This window comes from Sceloporus undulatus, chromosome 1 (assembly GCF_019175285.1).
Source record: "Sceloporus undulatus isolate JIND9_A2432 ecotype Alabama chromosome 1, SceUnd_v1.1, whole genome shotgun sequence".
NCBI classification, from domain to species: Eukaryota; Metazoa; Chordata; class Lepidosauria; order Squamata; family Phrynosomatidae; genus Sceloporus; species Sceloporus undulatus.
In genome coordinates, this window is record NC_056522.1 from 353,781,338 (window position 1) to 353,809,109 (window position 27,772).

Genomic DNA, 27,772 nt, shown 5'->3' on the forward strand with positions numbered 1-27,772 from the left:
GGGTGCTCAACAATGGCTCCTTTTCATCCTGGAGAGAAGTGACCAGTGGGGTCCCACAGGGCTCTGTCCTGGGCCCAGTACTGTTTAACATCTTTATCAATGAGGAAAAAATTGGGGGAATACTTATCAAATTTGCAGATGACACCAAATTAGGAGGAATAGCTAATACTCCAGAGGACAGGATCAAAATTCAAAATGACCTGAATAGACTAGAAAGCTGGGCCACAGCTAACAAAATGAGCTTCAACAGGGAGAAATGTAAGGTACTGCACTTAGGGCGAAAAAATGAAATGCACAGATATAGGATGGGGGACACCTGGCTTAAGGAGACAACATGTGAAAGGGATCTAGGAGTCCAAGTAGACCACAAGTTGAACATGAGTCAACAGTGTGATGCGGCAGCTAACAAGGCCAATGCGATTTTAGGCTGCATCAATAGAAGTATAGTGTCTAGATCAAGGGAAGTCATAGTGCCACTCTATTCTGCTCTGGTCAGGCCCCACCTGGAATATTGTGTCCAGTTCTGGGTGCCACAATTCAAAAAGGACATTGAGAAACTGGAGCGTGTCCAAAGGAGGGCGACTAAAATGGTGAAGGGTCTAGAAACCAAGCCCTATGAGGAACGCCTTAGGGAGCTGGGTATGTTTAGCCTGGAGAAAAGAAGGTTGAGAGGTGATATGATAGCCCTGTTTAAATATCTGAGGGGATGTCATATAGAGGAGGGAGCAAGCTTGTTTTCTGCTGCTCCAGAGAACAGGACCAGGAACAATGGATACAAGCTGCAGGAAAAGAGATTCCACCTCAACATTAGGAGGAGCTTCCTGACAGTAAGGGCTGTTCGACAGTGGAACACACTCCCTTGGAGTGTAATGGAGTCTCCCTCCTTGGGGGTCTTCAAATGGAGGCTGGATGGCCATCTGTCGGGGATGCTTTGATCTGGATTTCTTGCATGGCAGGGGGTTGGACTGGATGGCCCTTGCGGTCTCTTCCAACTCTATGATACTATGATCTATTTATCTATATATCTATCCATCCATCTATCTTATACAGTATTCATGAAGGTACTTCAGCACTCTTTGGCATATCTAGTGTGTCACCACATCAGCTTCGCTTCACAGTTCTTGACCCTTAGAAATGCATCTGACAACGCTTGATCAGCCATGAGCAACATGGAAAATTGAATCAAAGCTTGCAGCAAGAAGAGATTCTGATAATAGCAAGCAGTTCTTGGAGATCGGTGTCAGAATCCAAAATGCTTAACAAGACACAGGAGGAAGGGTATAGTTTGCAAAAATTCTGATTACTGTTCAAGCTTAATTCTTTCTTGGATTATAGTCAATAGGGGAAGTGATTTATCCCCATTTACCAGTGTTCCCCAACCCAAATGCATGGGAGTTGTAATTTAAAACATAAAAGGGAAGGGCATCAGAAAAAGGTATTTTAGACCAATTAATTTTGTACAGAAAGTGATGGACTGTGTCATGAATTCTGTACTCAAAGTAATGAAGAAATTTCTTTTATGTACCATTTTGTACAACAAAACAGAGGAATGTCTCTGTTTCACAGTGACTGTCATGCCTCCAGAGCATCTTTGATGCTCTTGAGACATATATTTAGTTGAGATTATATTAGACTTTCTATGTATTAGTTTAGGAGGGAAATAGAGTTCTACAGCTTTAAGAAAGACAAGAATTGTGGGAAATCCCAGGGTCTTATGCTGTCTCTCTCTAGCTAGTCTCAGTGTGCAGTAAGATTTCAGCCAAGTTAGACCTGGAGAGAGTATTTTCCTTTGACAAAGATAAGTCCACAGAAGAAGAAAAAGTCCACAGAAGAAGAAAGATAAAACCCACCAAGAAGAGAGAGCTAGGTATTTAAGAAGGGCTATTGAGAAAAAGGAGATCAGTTTCATATTTTTGTGTTTATAACCAGTAAAGCTTTTGAAAACTTAAGAAATTTGTGGACAAGTCTTTTGTTCAGGCTGTGTTCCTAGGAGCCAGAGGCCTTACTACACCCAAAGTCCATAGCATTGCTCTTAGGACAAAACAGTGACTGCCATCTACCCTTTGAAATAATTCCATATGCATAAGGTGAAGAAACAACATAAATCCAGAATTTTTCTCCATTAAGTTTATATCCCATTGTATCTGAAACTGCTTTTTCAGCCTTAACTAAAAAGTAGGTGCGGTGCAAAGGCAGTAGCACTGAGCAACAGTTTTAGCAAACACATGTTCTCATTTCCATGGGAAATGGGTCAAATTCTGAGCAGTGTCTTCTTTTCTTACAAGAATATGGGGAGGATAGAATTCTTACTTGGAGGATAATGCCTTCAATTTTCAAACACACATACACCCCTGGCCAACTCTCATCCCCATTAAAAGACTATCCTGCAGCAACAGGTTCCCAGGTGGAAGCCCATGTGAATGAAAATGTCTCTGCTTGCTGGTGGAAGAAGACCTGAGAGCATATTTAGCCCAGGCCTCCCCTTCTTCTGCTTGTTCATTTGTGTGGAATTACTATAAACCGAACAGGCACCTCTCCTGGACAGGCACCTGCATTCTTGTATTCTCTACATACTTGTGGCACCTTATGTATCAGGGAGAGGCAAACTTTATGTTCCCAGGGCCTGTATACAATTCCAGATGGTGGGTCGGGGTGGACTGTGGCTATGGAGGGGGACAAATTGCCCTTAAATAGGAACTCAGCCCCTCCCCCCCTACAAACACTGAATTTTTTTTCTTTGCTTCCCAGTTTAGGCATGAAGGAGAAAAGGGCAGGCAAAGTTACCAAGGGAACACAAACTCAGCAAATGGAAGAGTTCTAAGTGTGAACTATTTTCAGTATCTCTCTGTAGAGGTAGAAATTAAGGAAATGAAGGAAAATTTCATTGGAGGTGAAATTCTTACCAGGAGGGGAAATGCCCTTATTTTGTCCCCCATGTTGCTGCACTACTGTATCAGGTGCCATACATACACCTCTACATAAGCACTTGCACACTCAAAAAAACACCCGTTCCTCCCTGCCCACTGAGATGTGAGGATGTGACTTCTGGGGCAGCATTGAAAGCCTTCACCCCTCTCAGCAAACCCAGTTTGGTGGTATTTACTGAAAGCAGCTTTCCTAAAGTCTAGAATGCGTGTCTGACTATGGCCATTATCAGACGAGTGTGGAACTGGGGGTCTTCCGCACTGGGTGGTTCGAATTCATGCAGCTTTTATTGTAAACCACACACCAAAACTTTCAAATGGTTTTTGAGTCACAAAATGCAAATTTTATTTTGCAGATTAAAAACATGCTAGTTTTCTGTAGGTTTTTTGGGCTGTGTAGCTGCATTCTGGAAGAATTTATTCCTGACGTTTTGCCTGCAACTGCAACTCTGGCACCTTCAGAGGTTGGTGGCATGGAAGTGTGCAGAATATATATACCTGTGGGACCTTGTTTGGGAGGATGAAGAAATGCTGAAAGTAAACAAGGTTTGGCTACCAGTTCCGAAAAACACCAAAATTAAGACTCAAAACAAGCAAATGAACATCACCCAGGCAGCAGACTAATTTCCCCACAGACAATGGATTACCTGTTAAATAGACCCAAATCCTCCTCGCATATCCTCCACACAACACACCTTCAGGCTGCGCCATTCAACACAGTACAACACACAAACTAACTCCACCATTAACATGTAAAAAACATTTCCTTCTAAACAAGGGTCCCACAGGTATATATACTCCACACGCTTCCATGCCACCACCTTCTGAAGATGTCAGGCACAATTGCAGGTGAAATGTCAGGAATAAATTCTTCCAGAACACAGTCTGAAAAACCCACAGAATACTATGGATACTGGCCATGAAAGCCTTCGATGTCACTAAAAAAATAGGCTGTTAACTTCTGCAGTTTGCCAGTCATTTCCTTAGACACTGGCTGAGCTGCAGTGATGTCACAGAATGTTAACAATCAGTCTGATTTCTAAAGTGAACATCTCCAGTTATGGAAAACAATGGGAAGTTTTGTTCTAAGATGTTTATGGGAATCCGAAGGTATTGCTGTCAAACTTCCTCAAGTCCTAATATCTCCAAGAAGCATACTCTACAAAGTCCAATCTTCTTCATAGTTTCTAATTAATGGAGAAGACAGCTAAAAAGGAAGTGGTGACAATTTTGACAAATACACCAACACAGATATGGTGTAGCCGTGCTGTCTGGCAGATTCTAGTACTGTAACTTTTCTAAGTGCTGGGGGAAATTTAGTTATTGTTTTCACTGTTATTTATACTGTGTTATTGTTTTATTTGTTAACTATGGATTTCAATAATGCTGAAAGCTCCCTCAGAAACAGAGGTTAGGTTGATATAGATATCTTAAGATACATATATTACCAACTCTTAGTCACATTATATGGTAAATGGAACAGCTCTCCATGATCCCAGGTACTTTCAGTCATGCATTATCAATGCATTTCCAGTCATGTGCCAAAATGGGGAACATCTTTCCACTAATTGTTTAGAAATGCATAGAAAGATATTGAGTCTGACAATCTGTATGAGCTGAAGACATTGAGCAGGCCTCCTATTCTTAACATGCTGAGGCAAGCTCATTTTGTCCAGTTTAAGAGATGGATGATGTAAGCTGTCATCTTTCTGTTTGGGAAATAGTTATTCACTCTAGTCTATAACAGGGTAAATGCCTAAATTATAACAGCAGTGTGCTGCAACATTCCCATTCCTGCAAAATAAACTGAACAAAATCTTCCTGTGCCCTCCACAATGTACACTAAATGTTCAGTACATTCAGAAAGCAGACTAATGGGGATGCAAGGACAATGTCAATTTCTCTGAGATAAGCTTTCTTTTTCTGTCTCAACAATACAAGTGCAGGAGGACTAAGTATGCCACTGCAAAGACCCCAGATTTTTAGAAGTGATAAACCATAATTTCTTCCCCCCCCTCCAGCAATGTCAAGTCCAGAACCAGGTTCTCTAATAGCTCTTTTATTTAAAGGCATGATCATTCTGAACAAATCTGTCAATTCCCTACCACTAGCATATTGTTATGCTCAACAAATTACATTTTGTTTATTAACTGCAGTTTATCCTAACTTCTGATCATTCAAGAAGTGTAGGGTAGTACGTACAATCTTCTTTCTATCTGTCTGATCCTCACAGCAAACCTGTGAGTTAGATTAAGCTAACAGACCATTTAGGTTCACTTCATGACAACATAAAGATCTGAATTTACAGTATAGCTACTATAAATACGGAATCACACTGCCTCTTAAATTAATCTCTAGTCATGTAATCTTATTACAAATTCACTGAGTTCAATGGGAAAGCCAGGTAAATATGTATCAGATTACAGCCCAAAGCAGTAATCCCTAGATAGTATTTGAAATCTCACAGAGAATGGGAAAAAGAGAAAGATGTATCAGGTCCAGGTTTCAATCCCAAAATTCATGATTTTGGAACAATACAGTTGAGAAATCACTACCAAATTAAGTATGAAGTTAAGTTACCATGCGTGATTTCTCATAACAAACATAGCCATTAGCATTAATAATGAATTACCTTACAGTGGATATAGCTTCGATGGAGCCATTTTTACCAACATTAGAGGAGGAAGAGGAAGGGTTTTAAACTCCCCCTCCTCAATAGTTGCCATCTCAGTAAGCAGCACCAGCACTGCTGTCCATGACTGTTATTTGAGGTTTTTTAAAAAGGCAGTTCACTTTGGCCTTCTGGGGAGGCCACTACCAGTTGAAATAGACATGGTTTGGACTACATGGTTTGAAGCAGCAGGAGGCATATGATTTCCCTTCTGACAAGAATGGAATACCTTTCCCAGAAACATCCAGCAACACTTGCCTACTTAAAAAAACACCTTGAATTTTCTCCTATCTTTAATGAGCAGTAATGTCACTGCTTCTATTTTAATGCTGCTTCTAGTTATGTTTATCGAAGTGTATGGTTTTAAGCTGATGTTTTTAGACTGTTGTTTCTAACATGCAGCTTTTATTGTAAACTGGACTGTAAACTGTTTGAAGAACTTACAACAGTGGTTCTCAGCCTTTGATACTCCAAAGTGCCATATACTCATTTCACCTCTCATGAGCCCCAGCAACAAGCAATGTCTGGAGGAGAAACAGATAGCAAGCACTCTTGACTGTCGCATTTATCTGATCTGACATCTGAAGTGATAAGTTTAGGAGTACTCCCAGACTGCGAACACAGTCCTTTAAGGGAAGTGTGACCCCATCTAGGATCGGTTGATTCATCCTTATACCTGGGTTCGTGGGCACAACAATGACTACCTGTCTTATCTGTTTTTCCTCATCCAGTCCATTACCACTTTAAGACATTAACTGAGGGTAGAGATACTGTGTTTGGTCTGAATTGTGATCTGAGGCATACAGAGATATATTTGGGTGTCATCAGTGTACTGATAACACCTCGCCCCATGTCTCCGGATGATCCCTCCCAGCTGCTTCATATATATGTTGAATAGCATTGGGGACATATATATGCTGAATAGCATTACTACAGTGTAGTTGCACCCAAGACTTCCATTTTAATTTCCAAACAGGAACACTCATGTTTTGAGTGTTTGTGTGTTATATCTGTTCCAATGACAAGCTGCGAGCAATTGTGATTGGGTATTTAATCTGTAATGCTTAACAGCATCACCAGAGGCCATCCCTTTGTCTCATGTTTTGGTTCACAAATCTCAGGCTCTGAATGGGCACACCTAGTTGGGAAATAGTTAAATGACAAAATAGTAGATATAGGCTGAATCTTATTGGTTAGTCCCAATGTGAATGAAGAATGGAGTCATTGCATCAATTGTTGAGTGATGACTCAACATGTAGGTAAGTCCCATATACTCAACAGATCTACTCTAGTTGGGACTTAACAACAGGATTCAGGTCTACCGTATATACTCGACTATAAGTCGACCTCATGTATAAGTCAAGGGCAGGTTTTGGAGCAAAAATTATGGATTGTGGTACGACCCGTGGATAAGTCGAGGACAAAATTTAGGGGCATGTAGCAAAGGATATAAAGGATGAAGCAAAGGAAAATGTTACCAAAGAACTTACAAAATTCCAGCAGAGTCCATCCATCTAGCATGCATCTATCTATCTATCTATCTATCTATCTATCTATCTATCTATCTATCTGAGTCACCTTATCCACAGGTCAATGTAAATGCTGTACTTTAAAACATATATGTATAAGTACAGTACTTACATTGACCCATGGATAAGTCAACTTAGGGTTTTTTGGGTCAATTTTTAACCTAAATTTCTACACTTATACATGAGTATATACAGTATATCTGTTATTTTGCCATGCAACAATTTGCTACAGAGACAATTTAATCATATTGCTTAACTCTGTAGGCAGTATCTGAAGTCAATATGTATTTTTTAATGCTTGAAATAGTAATGAATCTAAACCAGAGCGTGTGTTTATGCTATGGGGCAACCAGGATGATAGCTTAATCTTGTTTTTAAGAGGTTAGGCCTGTGCCAATTGAGATACATTTACTGAATTGTCTGAGTGAGGCGAGGCTCTCTTCCTGCCACTGCCAGGAGAGCCTAAAGATTGCTTTGGATGGAAATTGGCAGGATCTGACTCATCAAGATAACTTTATCTGAAACATTTGAGCTTTCTATCAGAAGAATAAAGGGTATGGATGCGTGAACTACAATTTCTCTCTCTTCAAACTTTTTATATTCAAACAGAGTAAAACTGGGGAGTGACTCAAAACAAGATAGCAAAAGAATTCTTTCCATTTTTAAAAGAGAAGAAGGGGGGGATGTGGGAGAGAGGGGGTGATGAATTCTAATGAAGAAACAGTACAGGTTGAGTCTTCCTTATCAGAAATTCTTGAGACCAGAGGTATTTAGAATTTCAGGATTTTTAAAATTATTTTGGAATACCCGTATTTGCATATATATATATTTCCATACACTATTTGGCAAACCGTTTCTCCTGGTATGAAATGGCCCGGACTCTGAGATCCTCTGGAGGAGACCTTCGTCCCAACACCATCACAAACATGGTTGGTGGGGACGCGAGAGAGGGCCTTCTCGGTGGCTACTCCATGCCCAGGGAGATCAGAATGGTTACCTCCTTGATGGCCTTCCATTGGTAGGTGAAGACCTACCTGTTCACACAGGCGTTTAGGGAATTACTATAAGGACAGGCTGGGATGTTGGACCAGTTTAAAAATCCTTTTCAATGTACTTTTTAAAAAAAATATTATTACTGTATTGTACTGTTTTTTAATGCTGTGAAGCCACTCTTGAGTCCCAGTCCTAGGAAAAGAGCAGGATATAAATAAATAAAAGTACACAGTGAGAGATCTTGGACATGGAATCCACATCTAAACATAAAATTTAATAATGTTTCATATGCACCTTATACACATAGCCTGAAGGTAATTTTATACAATATTTTCAATAATTTTGTGCATGAAACAAAGTTTCTGTACACTGAATTATCAGAAAGTAAAGGTGTCACTGTCTCACCCACCCATGAAAAAAGTTTGGGTTTTTGGAATATTTTGGATTTGGAATTCCAGATAATGGAGACTGAATGTGTACAACAAAGCCAGAACCATTTCTTTCTTCCTTTTGCTATGGACATAACAACAACAACAACAAAGCCAGTGCTTGAACAAGTTAATTTTGGAGTACAGTTCCCAGAACCTACTAGCTACTATGACTATTAGTGGCTGGGGCATTATGGTCTATATCTCCCTGAACTCTGAATCATGTTCCATTAACTTATCCATGTTCCTGCCATGAATACTAAACATGCAATGGGGAATCAGGCTTGTTGCTCCTTCTTCATGCATCCAACTCAATCTCTTATGGTTCCCTTTGTTTGTTTCACTCCCCTGTGAGAATAGGAAGTCTCTATATTCATGGTGGCTGGGTGCGGAGTGTCAAAAGGACATGTCCAGAAGCCTTTGCACACTGCACAGTTATAGCACTGTGATTCTACTTTAACTACTATGGCTCCATCCCATGGAATACTAGGGATTTGCAGATTAGGGAGGGTTATTAGGAGCCCTCTTTGCTAAAGGGCTCTAGTGTCTCATCCAACTACAAGACCCTGGACTCTGTAGGATGTAACCATGGTACATAGAGTGGAATCATAATGTTGTAAAGGGATAGTGGGAAGGGGCCTTGGGCTGCCAAAATGTATGGAATCCATGCATATGCATTAAATGAGGAAGTGAGGAGGTTCTCATTGGGAGGGTATAACACAAAATTATAACATCTTCCATTTTGTGATAACGTGGCATCAGTTCACAAGTGTTCTATGACATTAACAGCAGAGGAGAATCCTCAACAGAACAAAAAGTGAGAATAAGAACTCCAGGTGATGTTCAGCTATGTACTCAGTGTTGCTGTTGTTGTTATTACTTCAAGTCTTTTCCGACTTATGGCACCCCTAAGACAACCCTATTGGGGATTTCCTTGGCAAAATTTGTTCAGAAGAGGTTTGCCGTTGCCTTCCCCTGAGGCTGAGAGCATGTGACTTACCCAGGAACACCCAGTGGGTTTCATGGCGGAGACGGGAATCAAACCTGGTCGCCAGAATCATAGTCCAACACTCAAACCATTACACCAAGCTTGACTTCCATCTTCTCAGTGTGGACCAACTTAATGTTTTGTCAATTTATAAAAATACATTCTCATACTATTATACAGCAACATCTTGCTTCAGGTTGCGTTGTGAAAGAAGTTTATAAACTAAAACACCCTGGGTTTATTATATACTGCAGTAAACATTTTTACTACATCAGCCTACATCAGGTGAAGTGGTAAGGATGTGTGTGGGCCTATCAAAAGTGGAAACAATATACAGTCGTCTTTCCTGATTCACGGTCTTTCCGTTCACATCTCTCAATCTTTCATGGATGGCAGGCTGGGAGGGACATAATGGTGCATGTGCCTGAGGAGCACGCACAGCGCTGCATGCAGGAGCACTCCCCCATTGTAATCAATGAGGCTCCAATATTGGCGATTTTCCCAATTTATGGGGGGTGGGGGTGGGGTGGGTCCAGAACAGATCCCCCATAAATTGGAAGGGATGACTGTAAAAGCAAAGCTTCACATAAGCCTAGAGGCAGGAAATGCTGTAAGCAGACAGCGCGTGGTGTAGTTAGGAATGATGAACTGCAACTGTGAAGACTCAGGATTTGTTCAGCAGTAAATGGACACGCAACAGAAGCTGGAGTAGTAATAGGCCAGGAGATATCAATTTCACAAGTTCATAACATGACAGGCTCCTCTAAATTTAAGATGAGCCAACAGGAAGAAACTTTTGCAAAGTGTAAAAGACGACTAAACTGAGCCTCTCACACTTAAGACACATCATGAAAAGACATGACTCACTAGAAAGGACAATAATGTTAGGAGGGTGATAGAAGGACAGGAAGACCACAGTCCAGATGGATGGACTCAATCAGGGAATTGCAGGACCTGAGCAGAAAAGTTGAGGACTGGTGCTGTCTCATTCACAGGTTCACTATGAGTTGGTTAACAACAACAAGATTGAAACTCATAGGGCTCGATCAATAGGCTTCAATCAATCAACCAATCAATTATTTTTCCCACAAGTGGGACTCAGAATGGCCGACCAATCAAAACAAGTAAAAATAAAACCACATGTAGCTCAAAATATCCCCCCTCCCCAAGATTAAATGGTTATAATGACTGTCTTGAAAGGGCTGTGCCATTTAACCTTCCTTTGAAGCTGTCCATACAAACATTTCAAGTTCCACAAACTGAAGTGAACACTATGTGCTGAGCAGATGCCAAATAGATATTCTGTTACTCCTGCTTTACTGATTTTTTTAAAGTTGGCATTTGTGCAGTGGATAGAGTAAAAAATTGTGTTCATTATTGTGGCTGAGACTCAAGGACCTTGAGTTCCAGAGATAAAAACAATTTCCTTCTTGTGGGGAGAACAAGACAGCAGAGTTACAGCTTGTAGATGAGGAAACCTAACGGATGATGTAACCCCCTTTGGAAAGGAATTGTTTTATTGTATTAACTGAGAGTGCAAGATCACTTTTGCTGATTTAACAGGCCTATGGAAAGCTAAAAATGTACATACAAAGAATATACAAAGTATATACTCATGTATATACTTTGAATCCACATTGAATCCCATTTTGGGAGAAAGGCAGACCATCAATCAATCAATCAATCAATCAATCAAATGTTTTAATAAATGAAAAAATAAATGAACGAATGTATCAATTCACAGACTAATCAACAATAATTACTTTTATTGGGTGACAACTGCAAAGCACACACAATGCTCAGCATGAGCAAGCGCCATCCTGTGTGTGTGTGAAGGCACACAAGTTATTTCCAATTTAGGGCGACTCTAAGGTGGACCTATCATGGGTTTTTTTTGGACAAGATTTGTTTAGAGGAGGTTGGCCATTGCCTTCCCTTGAGGCTGAGAGCATGTGACTTGCCCAATGTCACCCAGTGGATTTCATGGCCGAGCAGGAATCAAACCTGGTCTCCAGAGTCATAGCCCAGTACTCAAACCACTACTTGTCAGAGAAATGTCCATATACAAATTGCTGTTGTGTATACGACCTGAAAAAGGGTAGATGCATCTTCTGCTCTCTGGGAACAGTGCTGTCAAACTGAAACAGACCTCAAAATAAAAAATAAAATAAGATTAAATAAATAAATAGCAGGAGCATTGTGGGGAGGGCATTGGAAGGTTTCTTTCTGAAAGTAAATTGACTGACTTCTGTTTTTTAAAAATACAGCGTGCCCGCTCAAGCCGCGGGGCGGAGCGTCCCATTCAATCGAATGGGCGCACGCGCCCATTGCGCCCTGCGCGCCGCCATGCACGAGCCCCATTGTTTACAATGGGGCTTGAGCATAGGCGGAATTTGCCTTACGCGGCGGGATCCAGAACAGATCCCCGCGTAAGGCGAGGGCCCACTGTATAGATATACAGTCTCTTTGCCAAATGCTGTAATTTTGTTTCTGGTTTTACACCCTGTGGTGTGATGCAGATTTTTGCAAGTATTCCTTCACACACACACACACACACACACACACGAAAATTCAGAGAAAAGGAGGAAAAACCAAAAGATCAAGCCAAAAAAGGACAGATGCATACTGTCCAACATTTTGCAGATGAAAGCTCGGACATGTGTCACGAAGCAACATCAGAATGTGGTCATAATGGCAAAAATTATTAATGAACAGGAACATACACAAGGTAGGAGGGGCTGCAGCAATTTGCTTTTCCCTGAGCCTACTGACAGGGGCAACTTGCAGGCAGACAACAAGCTAAGAACTAGAATACTTGACAAGAATCAAACTAGCAGCCAATTCAGTGAATGCAGAAATAAGTCAGGCTATGCCTGGAAAAAAAAAATTGAATACCACTTTTTATACTAGCTGCCATTTGCAAATACTTTTCAACAGCAATCCCATTTAGAGCACATTGCAGTAATTTAAATGTTAGGAGTGGACTTTCTTTTTATAGTATGTAAGAACAATAGGCTCACCATTTTGGGAGAAAACTGGAGTTAAAAAATGGGCAAATGTCATAAAATGCATGTTTTTAATACAGTGGGCCTTTCCCTTATGTGGGGGATCCGTTCTGGATCTCCCTGCGTGAGGGGAATTCCACGTATGCTCATGTCTCATTGAAAATAATGGGGCATGTGTTTGTGGTGGTGTGCGGTGTGTGCGCACCGTGGGTATACACACCATAAATTTAATTGTTGCACAGCTTCAGCATAAGCAGGCACAGTTTATATCTGTAAGTATTACATTCCCAGAACAATGTATCAAAAAGGCAATAGCGATAGCAGCTTCATTTGTATACTGCTTCATATCACCTAAGCTGTCTCTAAGCGGTTTACAAATGTGAAGTCGAAGACTTTCATAGCTGGCATCCATAGTTTTTTGTGGGTTTTTCAGGCTATGTGGCCATGTTTTAGAAGAGGTTCTTCCTAACGTTTCGCCAGAATCTGTGGCTGGCATCTTCAGAGAATGCATACTCAAGTTTACAGGTTTACAACTGTAAGCTAATTGCCCCCAACAATCTGGGTACTCATTTTAGTGGCCTCGGAAGGATGCAAGCCTGAATCGAGCCTGAGCCCTGGCTGGTACTGAACTCACCACCTTATGGTTTGTGAGTGACTGGCTGTAGTACAGGCATTTAACCACTGTGCCACCATGGCCAGAAATAAATGGCACAAACTTTCTGTTCAAGTGACTGAACTGTAGAGGTGTTAGCAACTTAGCAATTTTCTGTAATAGCAAAATGTTTTCCCATGAAGGTCTTCCATTATTAGACAGCACATCTGACCTAATAGGTCCCTCTCTCGGTGTACAATGAGAAGATATGCCACAGACCTCGATGATGACAGAGTGAATTAAGATCAAAGAGTCTAGTAATTCTTACTGGTGACAGCTACTATGAGTACAGTGTATACAAGCTGTTCCTGCAGAACACATGTTTCCTCATTTACAATACGTACATAGCATTAATTATACAATGGATATGGAAAATAAGAGTTGTGGCATTCCATGTGAGTCTCAGAAATTCTAGGAACATTAGACAAATAGTGCTTGAATATAAATATATAGATCTGTGTAAATATATAGCTATGTACAGCTATATATCAATACCTATAAATGCTTCCATACAGTCAGGAATAGCACATGTACTTCCATCTGCACTGGACAGTGTATGCTTCTTATTGTGGAATGGCAGTAGCTGGCAAATCTATGGCTACCAGAACTTCTTTGGATGAAATTCATTTGGAGAACATTGTGCAATCAGCAGTTGGGATTAAGCCATTTCCTTCTCCTCCCTGCTAACCTTTCTTCATGGTGAAATGTTTGACAGTCAGGGAGGGAGTAAGGAACTCAGATCTTGGAATATATAATTTGGGTTGATTATGGGATCTGTAGTCCAGGAAAATAATTTCCCCCCAAACTCTAGCATGGATGGTACTCATAGAATCATACAATCGTAGAGTTGGAAGAGACTGCAAGGGCCATCCAGTCCAACCCCCTGCCATGCAGGAAATCTAAATCAAAGCATCCCCAACAGATGGCCATCTAGCCTCTGTTTAAAGACCTCTAAGGAAGGAGACTCCACTACACTCCGAGGGAGTTTGTTCCACTGTCGAACAGCCCTTACTGTCAGGAAGTTCCTCCTAATGTTGAGGTGGAATCTCTTTTCCTGGAGCTTGCATCCATTGATCCGGGTCCTAGTCTCTGGAGCAGCAGAAAACAAGCTTGCTCCCTCATCAATATGACACCCCTTCAAAGATTTAAACAGGGCTATCATATCACCTCTTAACCTTCTCTTCTCCAGGCTAAACATCCCCAGCTCCCTAAGTCGTTCCTCATAGGGCATGGGTTCCAGACCTTTCACCATTTGTCGCCCTCCTTTGGACACGCTCAGAGGAGTCTGAGCAGTAAAGAGCCACCATTCCTCCCCACCTCAAACAATGGGGCTACAATGTAGCAGTGACCTGACTTTGACTGACTTGCTGATAGCACTATTATTGAAGCATCACCAAAAGCCAAGAACTGAAAGAGAGCAATATTTCTACCTTTTACTCTAGTGCTCCAGGGAAAGATGGGGCAGACCATGAGACCCTCCAAAGTCCTTTGCCACGAACTAACCACTAACCTCAATTGCTTCTTGTCCTGCTGAAAATAAGCAACATAAACCCTACCATTACCACCACTTCATAGCCTCACTGAGTGTATTGATATTGCAAGGTAGAAATCCATGCCATCTGAGCCTTAGCAAAAACAATAACAACAACCCAAAACAATAATGAGTGTTGTAACTAACCAATTAAATCTGTCAGCTTTAAAGAAAGGGAATCCAAGTCTCTAAGTGCATGACATTTTATCTTCAGTATAAAATAGGATTAGGCATAAATAGTCTAAAGGCATCAGATCTTGTCTGGTTAGTACTTGGATGGGAGACCTGTTAGGAAATGACATGTATGTGACCACAAGATAGAGCTGTAGCGGAACCTATTACAGTTCCAGTGGCAGTTGACAGTTGATACTTGAATTATGGAATGTTGATGCTGTCAGTCCTTCTGAGAGAGAGTGTCAGTTATGACAGTTGGTGTTAGAGTAACTGCATCTCTGTTTTGTTGTTATGGTTGTTTGGTTGGTAAAGTAACTTATTTTATTAAAGCCCTTGTGTAGAGTCTAAATAAATAAATAAATAAATAGAGTGAAGGCTTGAAGTGCTCTTGTCGTTATTTCTCAAGTCAGGAGCTTAAGGCCGTTTGCAGTGGTGAAGGAATATTTTCCTTCTTGGCCTGAATACCTTTGCAGACATCTCTTCAGATTCCTTCTCCCTGGGGTCCTGTCGACGTGGTTCAACTCTGTAGGTGGTCGTGGTGGACACAGCATGTCTTTCCACGCCCTAACAAAACCACCAATGAATACCAGGTGCTGTAGGCTATATTTCAGAGGAAGGGACTGGCAAAACCACCTCTTGAGTATTTCTTGCCTAACAAACCCTATGAAATCCATGGAGTCATCATAAGTCAACAGGAAAACTAGAGGCATGCACACATACACAATGGGATCAAGGTGGTTGTAGCACTGGGACAGTTCAAAAAAGGGGGGTCTTTTTGTATACATCAGTGATGGAGTCCAGAAATGGTGGCATCCATGCAAGTGCAGGGGAAACATACCCACAGGTACAGCTGGGCTGTGAGCATGCGCAACAGAATACTGGCCTGGCCTCCACATGCATCCATAGCTCAAAGACTGACAGAGCTGCTGATACTCCTGAGATGCCGTATCTCTCCTAGAGAGGAAAGATTGGGACTGGGCCCAGCAAAGCCTAGGAAGGCCAAACAAAGACTTTGGGGCCAGAGAGTGGCCTCCAAATCCATTTAAGTCTAGTCAAATTGCTCTCTCTCTCTCTCTCTCTCTCACACACACACACACACACACACACTCTCTCTCTCTCTCTCTCTCTTAAGTTTTGTAAACAGTGGTGCCCAAAATGCAAAGCATAGCAATATTTGCATTCAGAGCAAAATGTACAGAGATAAGAGCACAGTGGCCTATTCAAAACAATTGTCACTGATAACAATGCTGTCTTTCTTATGCTAATCTGACACATAAAGAGGAACAAAATATTTTCTGTAGTGGGAAAGATGACTCCCATCTCATGCTCATGTAATACTGAATTCAACACAACTGAATTTAGTAATATATTCTAGTTTAGCAGTTTCACACAGGACTCCCCCTTAGAAAACTGTTTCTTCAAGTGTGGGGACTGTAGGGTGAGCATCTGAGTGTTCTGGGAGGATGAAATATTGTCTCCTTGGTTTTCAAGATCGTCATTGCACATATCAGATTCATGGCAATTTATTATTTTATGCAGAGACTAATGAAGTGTGTTCCGGTCAAGAAAAGTTCATGTTTTTAAAGTCTTCAGACAATGAGTGTTTCTTTTTTCTTCTTCCTCTTTTTCTTCTGGCATATAATGTAAGCATTCAGAATTTCTAGCCCTGAAGGAAATACCTTCAAGATTCTGTGCATTATGCTGTTGGCTTTTTAGGAGAATTCTAATAAAAATAGGATAGCTGACTATACCCTGCATAATGGAAGGCATAAAGACATAAGCAATAAAAAAAGAAAGAAAAGCTTTACTCCTAATTTACAGTAAAGGGCTGTCTTCTCTTATAAAATCCAACTTGGTTATGACTGATTCCTTTCTCCAAAATTCCACACTATCAAGAAACCAGACAAGTGGCTGCCAGAGTCTTTCTGTATTGGCACTCTAGGTTTGGAATTATCTTCTAAGGAAAGTTCATCTGGAGCTATTGGTATTGAAAGGAAGGGGCTTAGGTAACAATGCCTTTTGTGTCCTTTTATAATGGGAGGAGTAATAGTGAGGGTCCAGAGACTACCTTTGCCCTCTCTCCCATACCTAGATCTCTGTAGAATGGACTCCTTTTATTCAAGCCAGAAATGAATGAAGTTCACCTTGGAATTTGGATAGAAGTGTCATTTTAGATTCCAAAGTGTCTGTGTGGAGGGGATCCCAAAATAGCATTAAAATGAATAACTGCACTCTGGGGCCTTGTTGGGATGTGTGAGTTGCTACCCAGAAATATTTGGAGGGCCACAGGTGCCTACCACTGAAGGGGGTGCCAGCTATCACCAAAACTTGTCACCACGACTGTAGAAGGATACCACAACCATGTAACATTATGGTCATCTACTATATCTTGTGGCAGAGCAGCCACGAACAAGGTTCTGAAGTTGTGCACTCCACACCTGCAGATGTTAACTACTTACATTATTTATACAAAGGTAAAGTTAAAATGATAGAAGCAAACTTCATTCTAATATTGCCCTTTTTACTTTGACAGAAATCCAAAACACAATCACATAGAATATATACACTACATGGAGGTGAGTTTGTTAGAATGCATCTAGAGAAAAACACTAATCCATCTAAATGCTAGTCTGAGTCATCAGATATTTCATTCATGCTAATGCAAATCATAAAACAACATTAGGAAAGAAACCACTTTAGGGTTTCAGTGTTAATGAGCTGATTTGAGAAAAGAACCATATGGTTTAGAACAGAAGGAATTTGTCCAACTCTTCTGAAGCAATCCCTGTTCAGTGAGCCAAACATATCTCATCTTTGGTTAGAATATTTCCCCATTATCCTTTATAGAAATGCAGGTTAAGTGAATTCAGCTCCCACCCACTCATTTTATACAGAGGATTTTTCTAGCAATCTTTACTTACATGAGACTCCAAGTAACCTTGGCGGCGGTGGAGGAGGTGGTGGGGGTGGTAATGGAGGTGGTCTACATTGACAGATCTGTTGACAACTGTCTGTAACTTTTGCTGCAGGCTTGGAGCATGTTTTCTGAGGTTCACCCTGAGTGATCTGCAAAGGAAAAAAGTGCAGAAATTATTCTGATTCCACATTTCCAGTTTCAAAACATCGATCAATAGCGTAAGTACCTGATACCAAAAATAGCATTTTATTTTTTGGCAGATAATGTCTAGGGACCGGGCTTGTGGTGTTCCTTGACCTCAAGGGGTGGTCAACACTAGCCAGAATGCTCTAGGCTGCTCCCAGAGTATTCTGGTTCCAGAACTGGTCCCGATTGCCCCCCATTACCTCCGCACTCTGTAGCAATGTGGAGCAGCTATCTACACATGCGTCCCACTGTGCTGTACAATGCTGTAGACAATGGCATGGGTTGCTCCCTTTGAGGTCAGAAATTAGAGGCTCAGCATAGAGCATAAGGCTGGGTGCCTCATTGTGGCCTCAGAGAGAGCAACTCACATGAACAGTGATGCCACCGGGCAAGACAGTGAGACCCATGTGTACAAAGCTGTTTGGCACCACTGTGGAGTGCTTCAGATTTTCCTGAAAAATCCAGAACCAAAGGTGTGTTTTTAAAACTGATTTGCACAGGGATAGGGGAGGACAGTCCACGTTTGAATTTGGGATTCGGCCCTGCATCATATAGGCAGGTTTTGTTGAAGGCAGGAGAATACCAGTTTAATTGGCTTGTGTAGACATGCCCTAAATCTCCACACTGGCCTTCCATCTTCATCTGGGGTTATATTCAATATTTGTTATATTCATGTCTCTCCACAGCTTTACCTTCTTGGCTATATTCATGGTTCTCCACAGCTTTGACCACCCTATCTTTATTCTCTTATTTCCTATTATGTTCCCTTTAGGGGCAAACTAGAAAAGAGGCTATTCATTCATCCAAAAATAAGTGATGGCATACCTTCTAAAACTAGATAGCAGAGATGGTGCCCCCAATCACCACAAAATCCCCATTTCCCATTAATATGGTGACTACGGCGACCATACAATTATGCCTCACGATTATCTTCCCCACAGAAATAATGGTGGATGCTGTGGCTCTTCTTTCTGGTCACTTTTATTTACTGTTATGATTCATAAATGCTTTTAATCCTGTCACCTTCTGAAAGCTTTAAGTTTGTCCTTGTGCCCTTTACCCAAATGGACAATTTAAAATGGCAGTTATGGAGTGAAAATTGTGATTCATGAATACCGCACCCCCCTGGACTAACTTCAGTGTAACACTTCTAATCGCATAATGTATTTTCCAAGGTAAACTGTGAGCAGCAGACTAAAATGGTGAAAGGTCTGGAAACCTTGCCCTATGAGGAACGACTCAGGGAGCTGGGGATGTTTAGCCTGGAGAAGAGAAGGTTAAGAGGTGATATGATAGCCCTATTTAAATACTTGAAGGGATGTCATATTGAGGAGGGAGCAAACTTGTTTTCTGTTGCTCCAGAGACTAGGACCCGGAGCAATGGATGCAAGCTACAGGAAAAGAGATTCCACCTCAACATTAGGAGGAATTTCCTGACAGTAAGGGCTGTTCCACAGTGGAACACACTCCCTCAGAGTGTAGTGGAGTCTCCCTCCTTGGAGGTCTTCAAACAGAGGCTGGATGGCCATCTGTCGACGATGCTTTGATCTGGATTTCCTGCATGGCAGGGGGTTGGACTGGATGGCCCTTGCGGTCTCTTCCAACTCTATGATTCTATGATTCTAACATTTTATGAAGGGCTCATTTACAAGTAGCATCAGATAATAATCAAGGACCTGTTTTTTAAAGAGATGATCTTATATGGCAATTGCAACTCCCTTTTCTTTCTTAATGGCACTGTTTCCTTGCAGATTTGGTTAGAACTGATTGGGAGAAGTTGGTTTTCATTATAAAGTGAGTCTAAGCTACTATATTATTGCAGAATTTCCCAATTTTGCTGCATTTATTGTTATGAATCTAGTCATCATATTGTTGCAGTTTTTCCTTTGACTTTTTATGTTTCAAAAGAGAGGGAAATTCTTGATAGACACAACACATACACTCCCTCACACACAGCCTCCTGCTTAAAGAAAAAAAATATTATTGGAGTGTTACACCCCAAAGCAAGGATATTTGGACTGTAGATCAACCCTCTACCGTTGGACTCAAAACGTGGACACGTATATTTGCTCCTCTTGTACTTTAACCTCCTTCCCAAATAAAATCAAGAGATGTGCTCCAGTCTTTGATTCCCCCAAAGAGATTAAAATTCTACTCTAAAGCTAGGTTGTGTAATTATACTAAAACAAGGAAATCTGGATGACATACCACTCACTCTTTGCTGCAAATCCTGAATGTGCACATATTCACAATCCCCAGCTCTGCCTGAACTCCAGTCCTGGGTAAAGAGAAAAGGCATACCCCAGTCTCTGATATTGTATTCCTTTACAATTCCTATTTGTTTAAGAACTGGAATGCATGATTATTTCCTTTGCAGAGTGGGACAGCACACTGTATAGCTCAGATTTCATTTGCCTTGTTGAACAGATAATGGAATTGCTTTTTTGAAAGCAGGCTTGGTTGAGAAGGGTAGCCATTTAGAAGAAACTGTAGGAAAGAACCTTTTTATTTACAGGTGCAATCCTATCTGTCAGTTATACAAGTATGTATACAAGTGGAATCTTATTTATCTAGATCACTTGGGATAAAGCTGATTAAACATTATGACATCACCTTCCATCAAATACAGATTGACTGTACTAGTCAGTGCAGTAAAGATAGTGCACCTATGCATAGGATTATGCCTCAAATCTGCTGTTTGCATATCCTGACACTGTCAAACACATTGTCACTAGTAATGAGCTATGTAGGAAATTAGGTGGGCAGTGAGAATATGCAATAACAGAATAATTATTGGGATGGAAGTTAAATTATAAGAAGAGTCCATCAAGGGGCTTGACCTGTAGTCTGAATTTTCTTGGATTTGGAAGTATAGTTCAAATCTTTTCTTCTTTTTCTTTTTTGCTTTAAACTTATTTTCCCTTTTTTGAACCATGCTTTAATCTTCATTCTCCAAGCATATTTAATTACATTTGCTCATGTCAGCTAAACTCAAGTTTGTATTAACCACTGTTAAGAACCCACACCCTAGTTAGAACAAGGAAAGCTGACTCCATCTAGCTCAGAACTAGCCAATAAAGACTAACATTGATCTCGTGGATGCCAAAGAGGGATCTTTCCTGGGAAGTATCCATACTGCAGAAATAAAGCAGTTTGACACCACTTCAACTGTCATGGCCCCACCCTGTGGAATCCTGGGATTTGTAGTTTGGTGAGGTATTCTGCATGGTCTGTCACAGTACTCTGTTGCTTCACTAAACTATAGAATGATAGAATCATAGAATTCTATAGGATAGTGTCAGGACAGTTAAATAGGTGTCAAACTGCTTTATTTCTACAGTGTGGTACTGGTCTTGCATGTACATTGGGATGGGCAACTGCATAGGTATCAGGCGGCAGTTTTCATCCTTGCACCCTTCTGGCAGGCTGCACATTACATTTTGGTATGCTAGAGGTAACATTGCATCACTTCTGGATGCCATTTTGGCTAATGTTTGTTTGTTTGTTTGGGGAAGGGCTTGGTGAGTCAGGGGAATCCAGGGTGGTGAGGGTACTAAAATGTTGCATTTGCAGACAGTTTTTAGTTGATTTGGCTGTTTTTGCAGTGAAAAACTGCCCCAAAATTGAGATGATTTAAAAAAAGAATATCAAGGGGTGGGGGGGGGGGGCTTTGGGTCACAAGGCAAGCTTCAGGAGCCATAAAATTGGGGCTCATGACCACACTTTATTCCTGATGTACATGCTGGAGATTCTGCATGGGAACCTTTGTATGCCAACTGTCTGTTACAACACTGACCTAATACCCTGGAAATGATGAGCTTCCAGAATGCTTTTGTTTCCACTCCTGACTAAGCTTAAAAATTAATAAATTCCTTCTAGTCTCCATATTACAGGATCTTCTTCAACTGCAGTAATGCCATTAACTGTGGTTTGCCAATAGCCTGGAGATTCAGATACAACAGCACAATTAGCACAAACTGTGGTTTGCAAACCATCCTTATATTGCTTGGTTGGCCACAAAATGCACCAAAGTTTGTGGGCAGTCTCAGGTTTAGAGCATGTTTTATGTTAAGCAAATTATGGTTTGTGAAGCTGAAGGCTTTCACACCCGGCATCTGTAGTGTTTTGTGGGTTTTTTGGGCTATGTGGTTGTGTTCTGGAAGAGTTTATTCCTGATGTTTTGCCAGCATCTGGGCTGGCATCTTCAGAGAATGCTGGCATGAAAGAGAGTGGAGTATACAGTATATACTGTGTGACTCTTGGTTGAGAGAAAGTGATTTACATGTTAATCAGTGTATTGGTCTGTTGTTGAGTGGCAAGGTCTCAGAGTATTTATTTAATTAGTGATCCATTGTTTGCTGAGAAACCTCCCTGACCCTAGGTGACTTTCATTTGCCCTCACTGGGTCTTGATATTTGTGTTTTTCAGGACCGGTAGCCAAACTTTGTTTACTTTAAGGATTTCTTCTTTCCTATTGAAACTGTCTAGGTGTTTTTGGATTTCAATGGCTTCACTGTGCATTCTGACCTGATAGTTGTTGGCACGGTCCAGAATTTCAGTGTTTTCAAACAGCATTTTATGCCCAGGATAGTTTATAACATATTCTGCTACCGCTGATTTTTCTGGCTGACCCAGCCTGCTGTGTCTCTTGCGTTCCTTGATTTGTGTCTGAACACTGAGTTTGGTGGTCCCTATGTAGACTAGTCTACATCTACATGGTTTGTAGATCTTTTGGCGGTTGTGACAGACAGAATAGGGAAACTGGTGAGGAAACACAACCTCCAAATGATCTACAAACCAAAAAAATCCAGCAAATGCTGTGCTCAGCAAAGGACAGGAGGACAGCCTGCAGGAGTTTATTGCATACTGTGCAGCTGCGGACAAGTCTACATAGGGACCACCAAACTCTGTGTTAAAACACAAATCAAGGAACACGTGAGACACTGCAGACTGGGTCAGCCAGTCTGGGCATAAAGTGCCTTTGAAGTAGTTTGTCTGAAAGCTGGAGGCTCACACAAAGAACCCTGTTACATTACATAATTGTAACACTATCATTGCACTTCAGTTTCCATGGCTGCGTCCTATGAAATCCTGGGGTTTGTAGTTCGGTGAGACATGAAAGCTCTCTGGCTGAAAATTCTAAATACCCATTCCTAAACTGCAAATCCCAGAATTCCATAGGTTGAATCCTGACAGTTAAAGTGAAATCATAGTACTATAATTATGCCATGTGAACGGGGCATTGTAACCTGGACTTTTCATAGTCCAACACTCTAACTCAAGAATGGAGAAAGTATAGCCTGGAGCTAAACAGATGCCCAGGTATGGTCCATCCCTGACTCTCAATTTTTTTAACTGGAAAAACGGTTCTCTGGAAATCAAGGGGGGCATTTCACCAGATTTAATCCATACATCTGAGCTACTCTATGCTAGAAGGTGCCTTTTTCCAACATCAGAAATGTCATTTGCTTATTGGGAAATAAGTATAAAACAAGCTAGGGAGAACTCCTAAACCATGCACCAAGAGCATGCTGGTGAACATTTTCAGTATCCTAAAAAGAAGAAGAGGAAATAGATATACAGATGACATGGTGGGAAGGTATAGCCCACCCAAATCTGGCAGAGGGTAAGCCCCTGGACTTGGAGCAATTGCCCATCCCTGCTCTAATTACTGCCCCCCCTCCACAAATAACCATAAAATAAATAATATAAAAAAGGATGTTTTGGAATTTAATATCACCTGTGGCTTCAATATCACTCTGTCAGTGCACCTGAAAAAATGTGTTGATATACATGAAAGCTCAACCTAAAATAAATCAAAGTTGCTACTACATTTTTCTTCCCCTGTCCAGTATTTTTAATCTTTTCTCTTTAAAGTTACAGGATGTTTGTTTCCTAGTCATCCCTTTCCTAAATAACGTTTAGCTTGCTTAGGATATTGTGGGCCTGCTCGTGACACTTCTCAGAGCTTTGACAAGCTACTTTTCTGACTGAAAAGTCTGAAAGTCTAACTGATAGAAAGAAATGGGCAGCATGAACTTTCGTAGACTTCAGTCTACTTCCTCAGATGCATTACTTCCTCTAATGCTGCCTCATGCTGCCAATTTCTTTCTTTCAGTTAGTCTCAAAGGTGCTGCAAGATCTCTCTACATATGGATTCTACAGACTAACACAGCTATATCTTTGAATTAAACACACTAAGTATTACAACTTTAGTACACCAATATTAGACTCATTAATTTCTCTACATACTTAATGAGTTTAAGGTAGGAACTCATAGGTTGACTGAAAATATATAGAGAAAAGAAGATATAATTCTGTAATGTCTGATGGTGATGAGATCAAGTACTAAAAAAAACCCTGTATACTCTATTAAAAATATGTTTCAAAGGTCCATTTGGGTACATTTCCAAAGCAACTAAAGGTGGGTTAACATGGGCCAGAATAAGCAGGAGCAGCTCAAAATATTCTAGCCCTAGAGCTGACCTGATGTTCCCCTATTATCTGTCACCCTCCATAGTGACACTGGGTGACTGTTCACACATGCTTCCCGCTGTGCCGCCTGGCATGGCCATGTCCATGGCAAGTTGCTCACTCAGAGAGAAGGAAGCACCCAGTCTCAATCACATGGCTAGCTACTTCGTTCTGACCTCAGAGTGAGTGACTCACCACAACATCAGCTGTGCCAAGTGGCACAGTGGGGCACATGGTAAACAGCTGCCCAGCATTGCAATGGGGATCTTCCTAAATGATCCAGAGCAAAATGTCAGTTTTAAAAAGGCATTTTAAGGTGGGGGGGGGGGATATGATGTTGTCCAGAGTTGCATCAGAACTGGGGATTGGGCTTTAGGTCATATGGACTCTCCACCAAGACAATGACATTTTATCTGACCCATGCAGACAGGGCCTAAGTGGAAAATTAATCAGTTAGTAGAAATAAAGGCATACAACTAATAACTCTTTCAGAACTGATGGTGCTGACAATTTGTGTCATATTTATTTTTTATTTATATCCTGCACTTCATCACAAGCCCAGAGTAGCTAACAATATCACTAAAACACTAAAGAGCAAGCCAATATAATTAATATTTATATATTAATAATTCTAAAATCACAAATAGTCTTAACAGAATAAGAACATCAACAAATAGATAACCATAAAGCATTTCCCTATACCCCCAAAGATTGTACCACTAAATGCATTTTAATAATAAAATAAATAAATAAAACTTTAATTTATATCCCACTTTTTGTTTCCATAATCAAAGCGGCGTACAACCTTTAAAAAATACAATATATACAATTCTCCCCCCCTAAAAAGGATTAAACAATTCCATCCATTAAAATTACAGATGATAAAAATCTAAAAACAATACTACAATAATAAAATAACGGTGGGCAGAGTCTTAATTTGTATATGTCTGTGGGGTGAGCGTTACATGGTCGGGATCTATTCCGGGAAGGCCTGCCGGAAGAGATCCATCTTGACAGCTTTCTTGAAGCTCTCTAGGTTGGCAATTTGACGGATCTCATCTGGCAGGCCATTCCATAAAGTGGCAGTGATCGCGGAAAAAGTCCTCTGGGAGGTCGTCGTCAATCTGGTCTTTGTGGACTGCGACAAATTCCTCCCAGAGGATCTGCGGGTACGGGGCGGATTGTACGGAAGGAGGCAATCCCTTAAGTAGGTTGGGCCCAAGCCACGGAGGGCTTTAAAGGTAATAACCAACACCTTGTACTGTGCCCAGAAACAAATAGGCAGCCAGTGGAGTGATTTCAATATAGGTGTAATATGGTCACTCCTAGTTGTTCCTGTAATCATTCTGGCTGCCATATTCTGCACCAGTTGAAGTTTCCGGACTAGACACAAGAGTAGCCCCATGTAGAGCGCATTGCAAAAATCAAGTCTTGAGGTTACCAGTGCATGTACTACAGTTTCAAGGTCACCCCATTCCAGGAAAGGGCGCAGCTGACAGATCAGCCGGAGCTGATAACAGGCACTCTTGACCATTGCATTCACCTGATTTCTCATCTGATGCGCCAAGTCAAGAAGCATCCCTAAGCTGCGAACACAGTCCTTTGAGGGGAGCATGAACCCCTCTAGGACTGGAGGTTGCGGCCCCATACCTGGTTTGGGGACCCCTACCATAAGTACTTCCATTTTGTCTGGGTTCAGCTTGAGCTTGTTTTCCCTCATCCAGTCCATTATTGCCACAAGACATTGATTGAGGGGAGAAATGTCATCTGTTATCATTGCTGATGACCAAGACATGGAGAAGTATATTTGGGTGTCTAAAAACCGCTTCCTTTAAGGCAGATGGTACACAACCTTCCCTAAGGGATGCATTGATGACACGTCTAAGAAATGCCATCAAGGCATCACCCCCCTAGATGGCCAGCCATGATGGGCAGGGGTCAAGAGGGCATGTCGTCTTCTTCACCTTTCCAAGGATCTTGTCCACATCATCAGTACTCACAAGCTCAAATTGATCCAGTCTAATCTCATAAACGGATTGACTAGACACCTCATCAGTTGATTTTGCCCCAACATTGGCGTCCAGGTGGGCTCTTATCTGAGAGATTTTACCTGCAAAGTAGTTGTTAAATGCATCACAGCAGACTGTTGTCGGGTTAAGTAGAGGGTTCTGGGTAGATGGCATCACTGTCATTTCTCTCACCACCCTAAACAGTTCTGCCGGATGAGACTTTGCAGATGCAATGCAAGCAGACGAGAAGGATCTCCTCGTTTCTTTTACTGCCTCTCTATAAGAATAAAGAAATTTTAAAGTAATGCCAATTATGATTATATTTATTTCTATTCTGATTTTTTCCTTGTTTGGAACTCAAAGAGCGTCTCCCTACATAATCCACCCCGCACTCTTAGAACATCTGGGAAGTTCTTGCTAGAATATTATAATACCAGGCTAATGACAACTTCACATAAGGCATTCACTGCCACGGTCATTATGGAATGACCTACTGGAAGAGATCCGTCTCATTACTACCCTAGAGGACTTTAAGAAGGCACTCAAAATGGATCTCTTCCGGTGGGCTTATCCACTGAATTCCATATAAAAAGGTTATGACGACTGCTCTTCCTTGACTCTGATTGTTGGCTAATGGACAAATTGTAATTTTTAGAGAACTAATAGGAATTCTTGGTAAATTCAGTGTTAGTATTTTATTGTTGTATTGATTGTAAATTGTACTAAGTGTCTTTTAAGGTTGTAATCCCACCTCGATCCGTGGGAGAGGCAGGAGGTATAAATAAACTATATTATTATTATTATTGGCTTACAACACTTAAAAAAACTTATTGTTAAAAATCCAGAAACATAAAAGTTAAAATGTGATTAAACAATAAAAAATTTAAACATATTAAAACATGTATCATTAAAATGCACACAGACACCACCACAACAATGAGCAAGATCCAGCACATTATTCTGGTGGGACGGACCTTATACAATCAATTACCAGTCTAAACAAAACAAAAAAAAATCTTTACTTGTTTACAAAAAAAAGTGGGGGTGGGGGTGCTAGTTTAACATCTCTGGGACATGAGTTCCAGAACCTGGGAACAGTAACTGAGAAGGCTCTCTTCCAATGTCTCACCCAGATGTACCTGTGAGAGTTCTAGGACAGAGAGAACCCCAGCAGATCTCAAAACCCAGGGTGATTTATAAGGGAAAATGCAGTATTTCAAATAATCTGGTCCTGAACCATATTATTATTATTATTATTATTATTATTATTATTATTATTATTATTATTATT

At 40.9% G+C, this 27,772-nt stretch overlaps 1 protein-coding gene across 4 annotated transcripts in view; it reads right to left on the bottom strand.

Annotated features, from left to right (window-relative positions):
- Positions 1 to 27,772, bottom strand: part of PRIMA1 (proline rich membrane anchor 1) — an 81,668-nt gene that overhangs the window by 27,945 nt on the left and 25,951 nt on the right. For all 4 annotated transcript variants that reach the window (XR_006101621.1, XM_042447196.1, XM_042447195.1 and 1 more), the window contains exon 3: positions 17,817 to 17,961. Coding sequence is in view for 3 of the 4 variants with exons in the window: in XM_042447196.1 (XP_042303130.1) it covers positions 17,817 to 17,961 (145 nt within the window). In the remaining variant the exon portion in view is untranslated. The remainder of the gene's footprint in view (positions 1 to 17,816; positions 17,962 to 27,772) is intronic.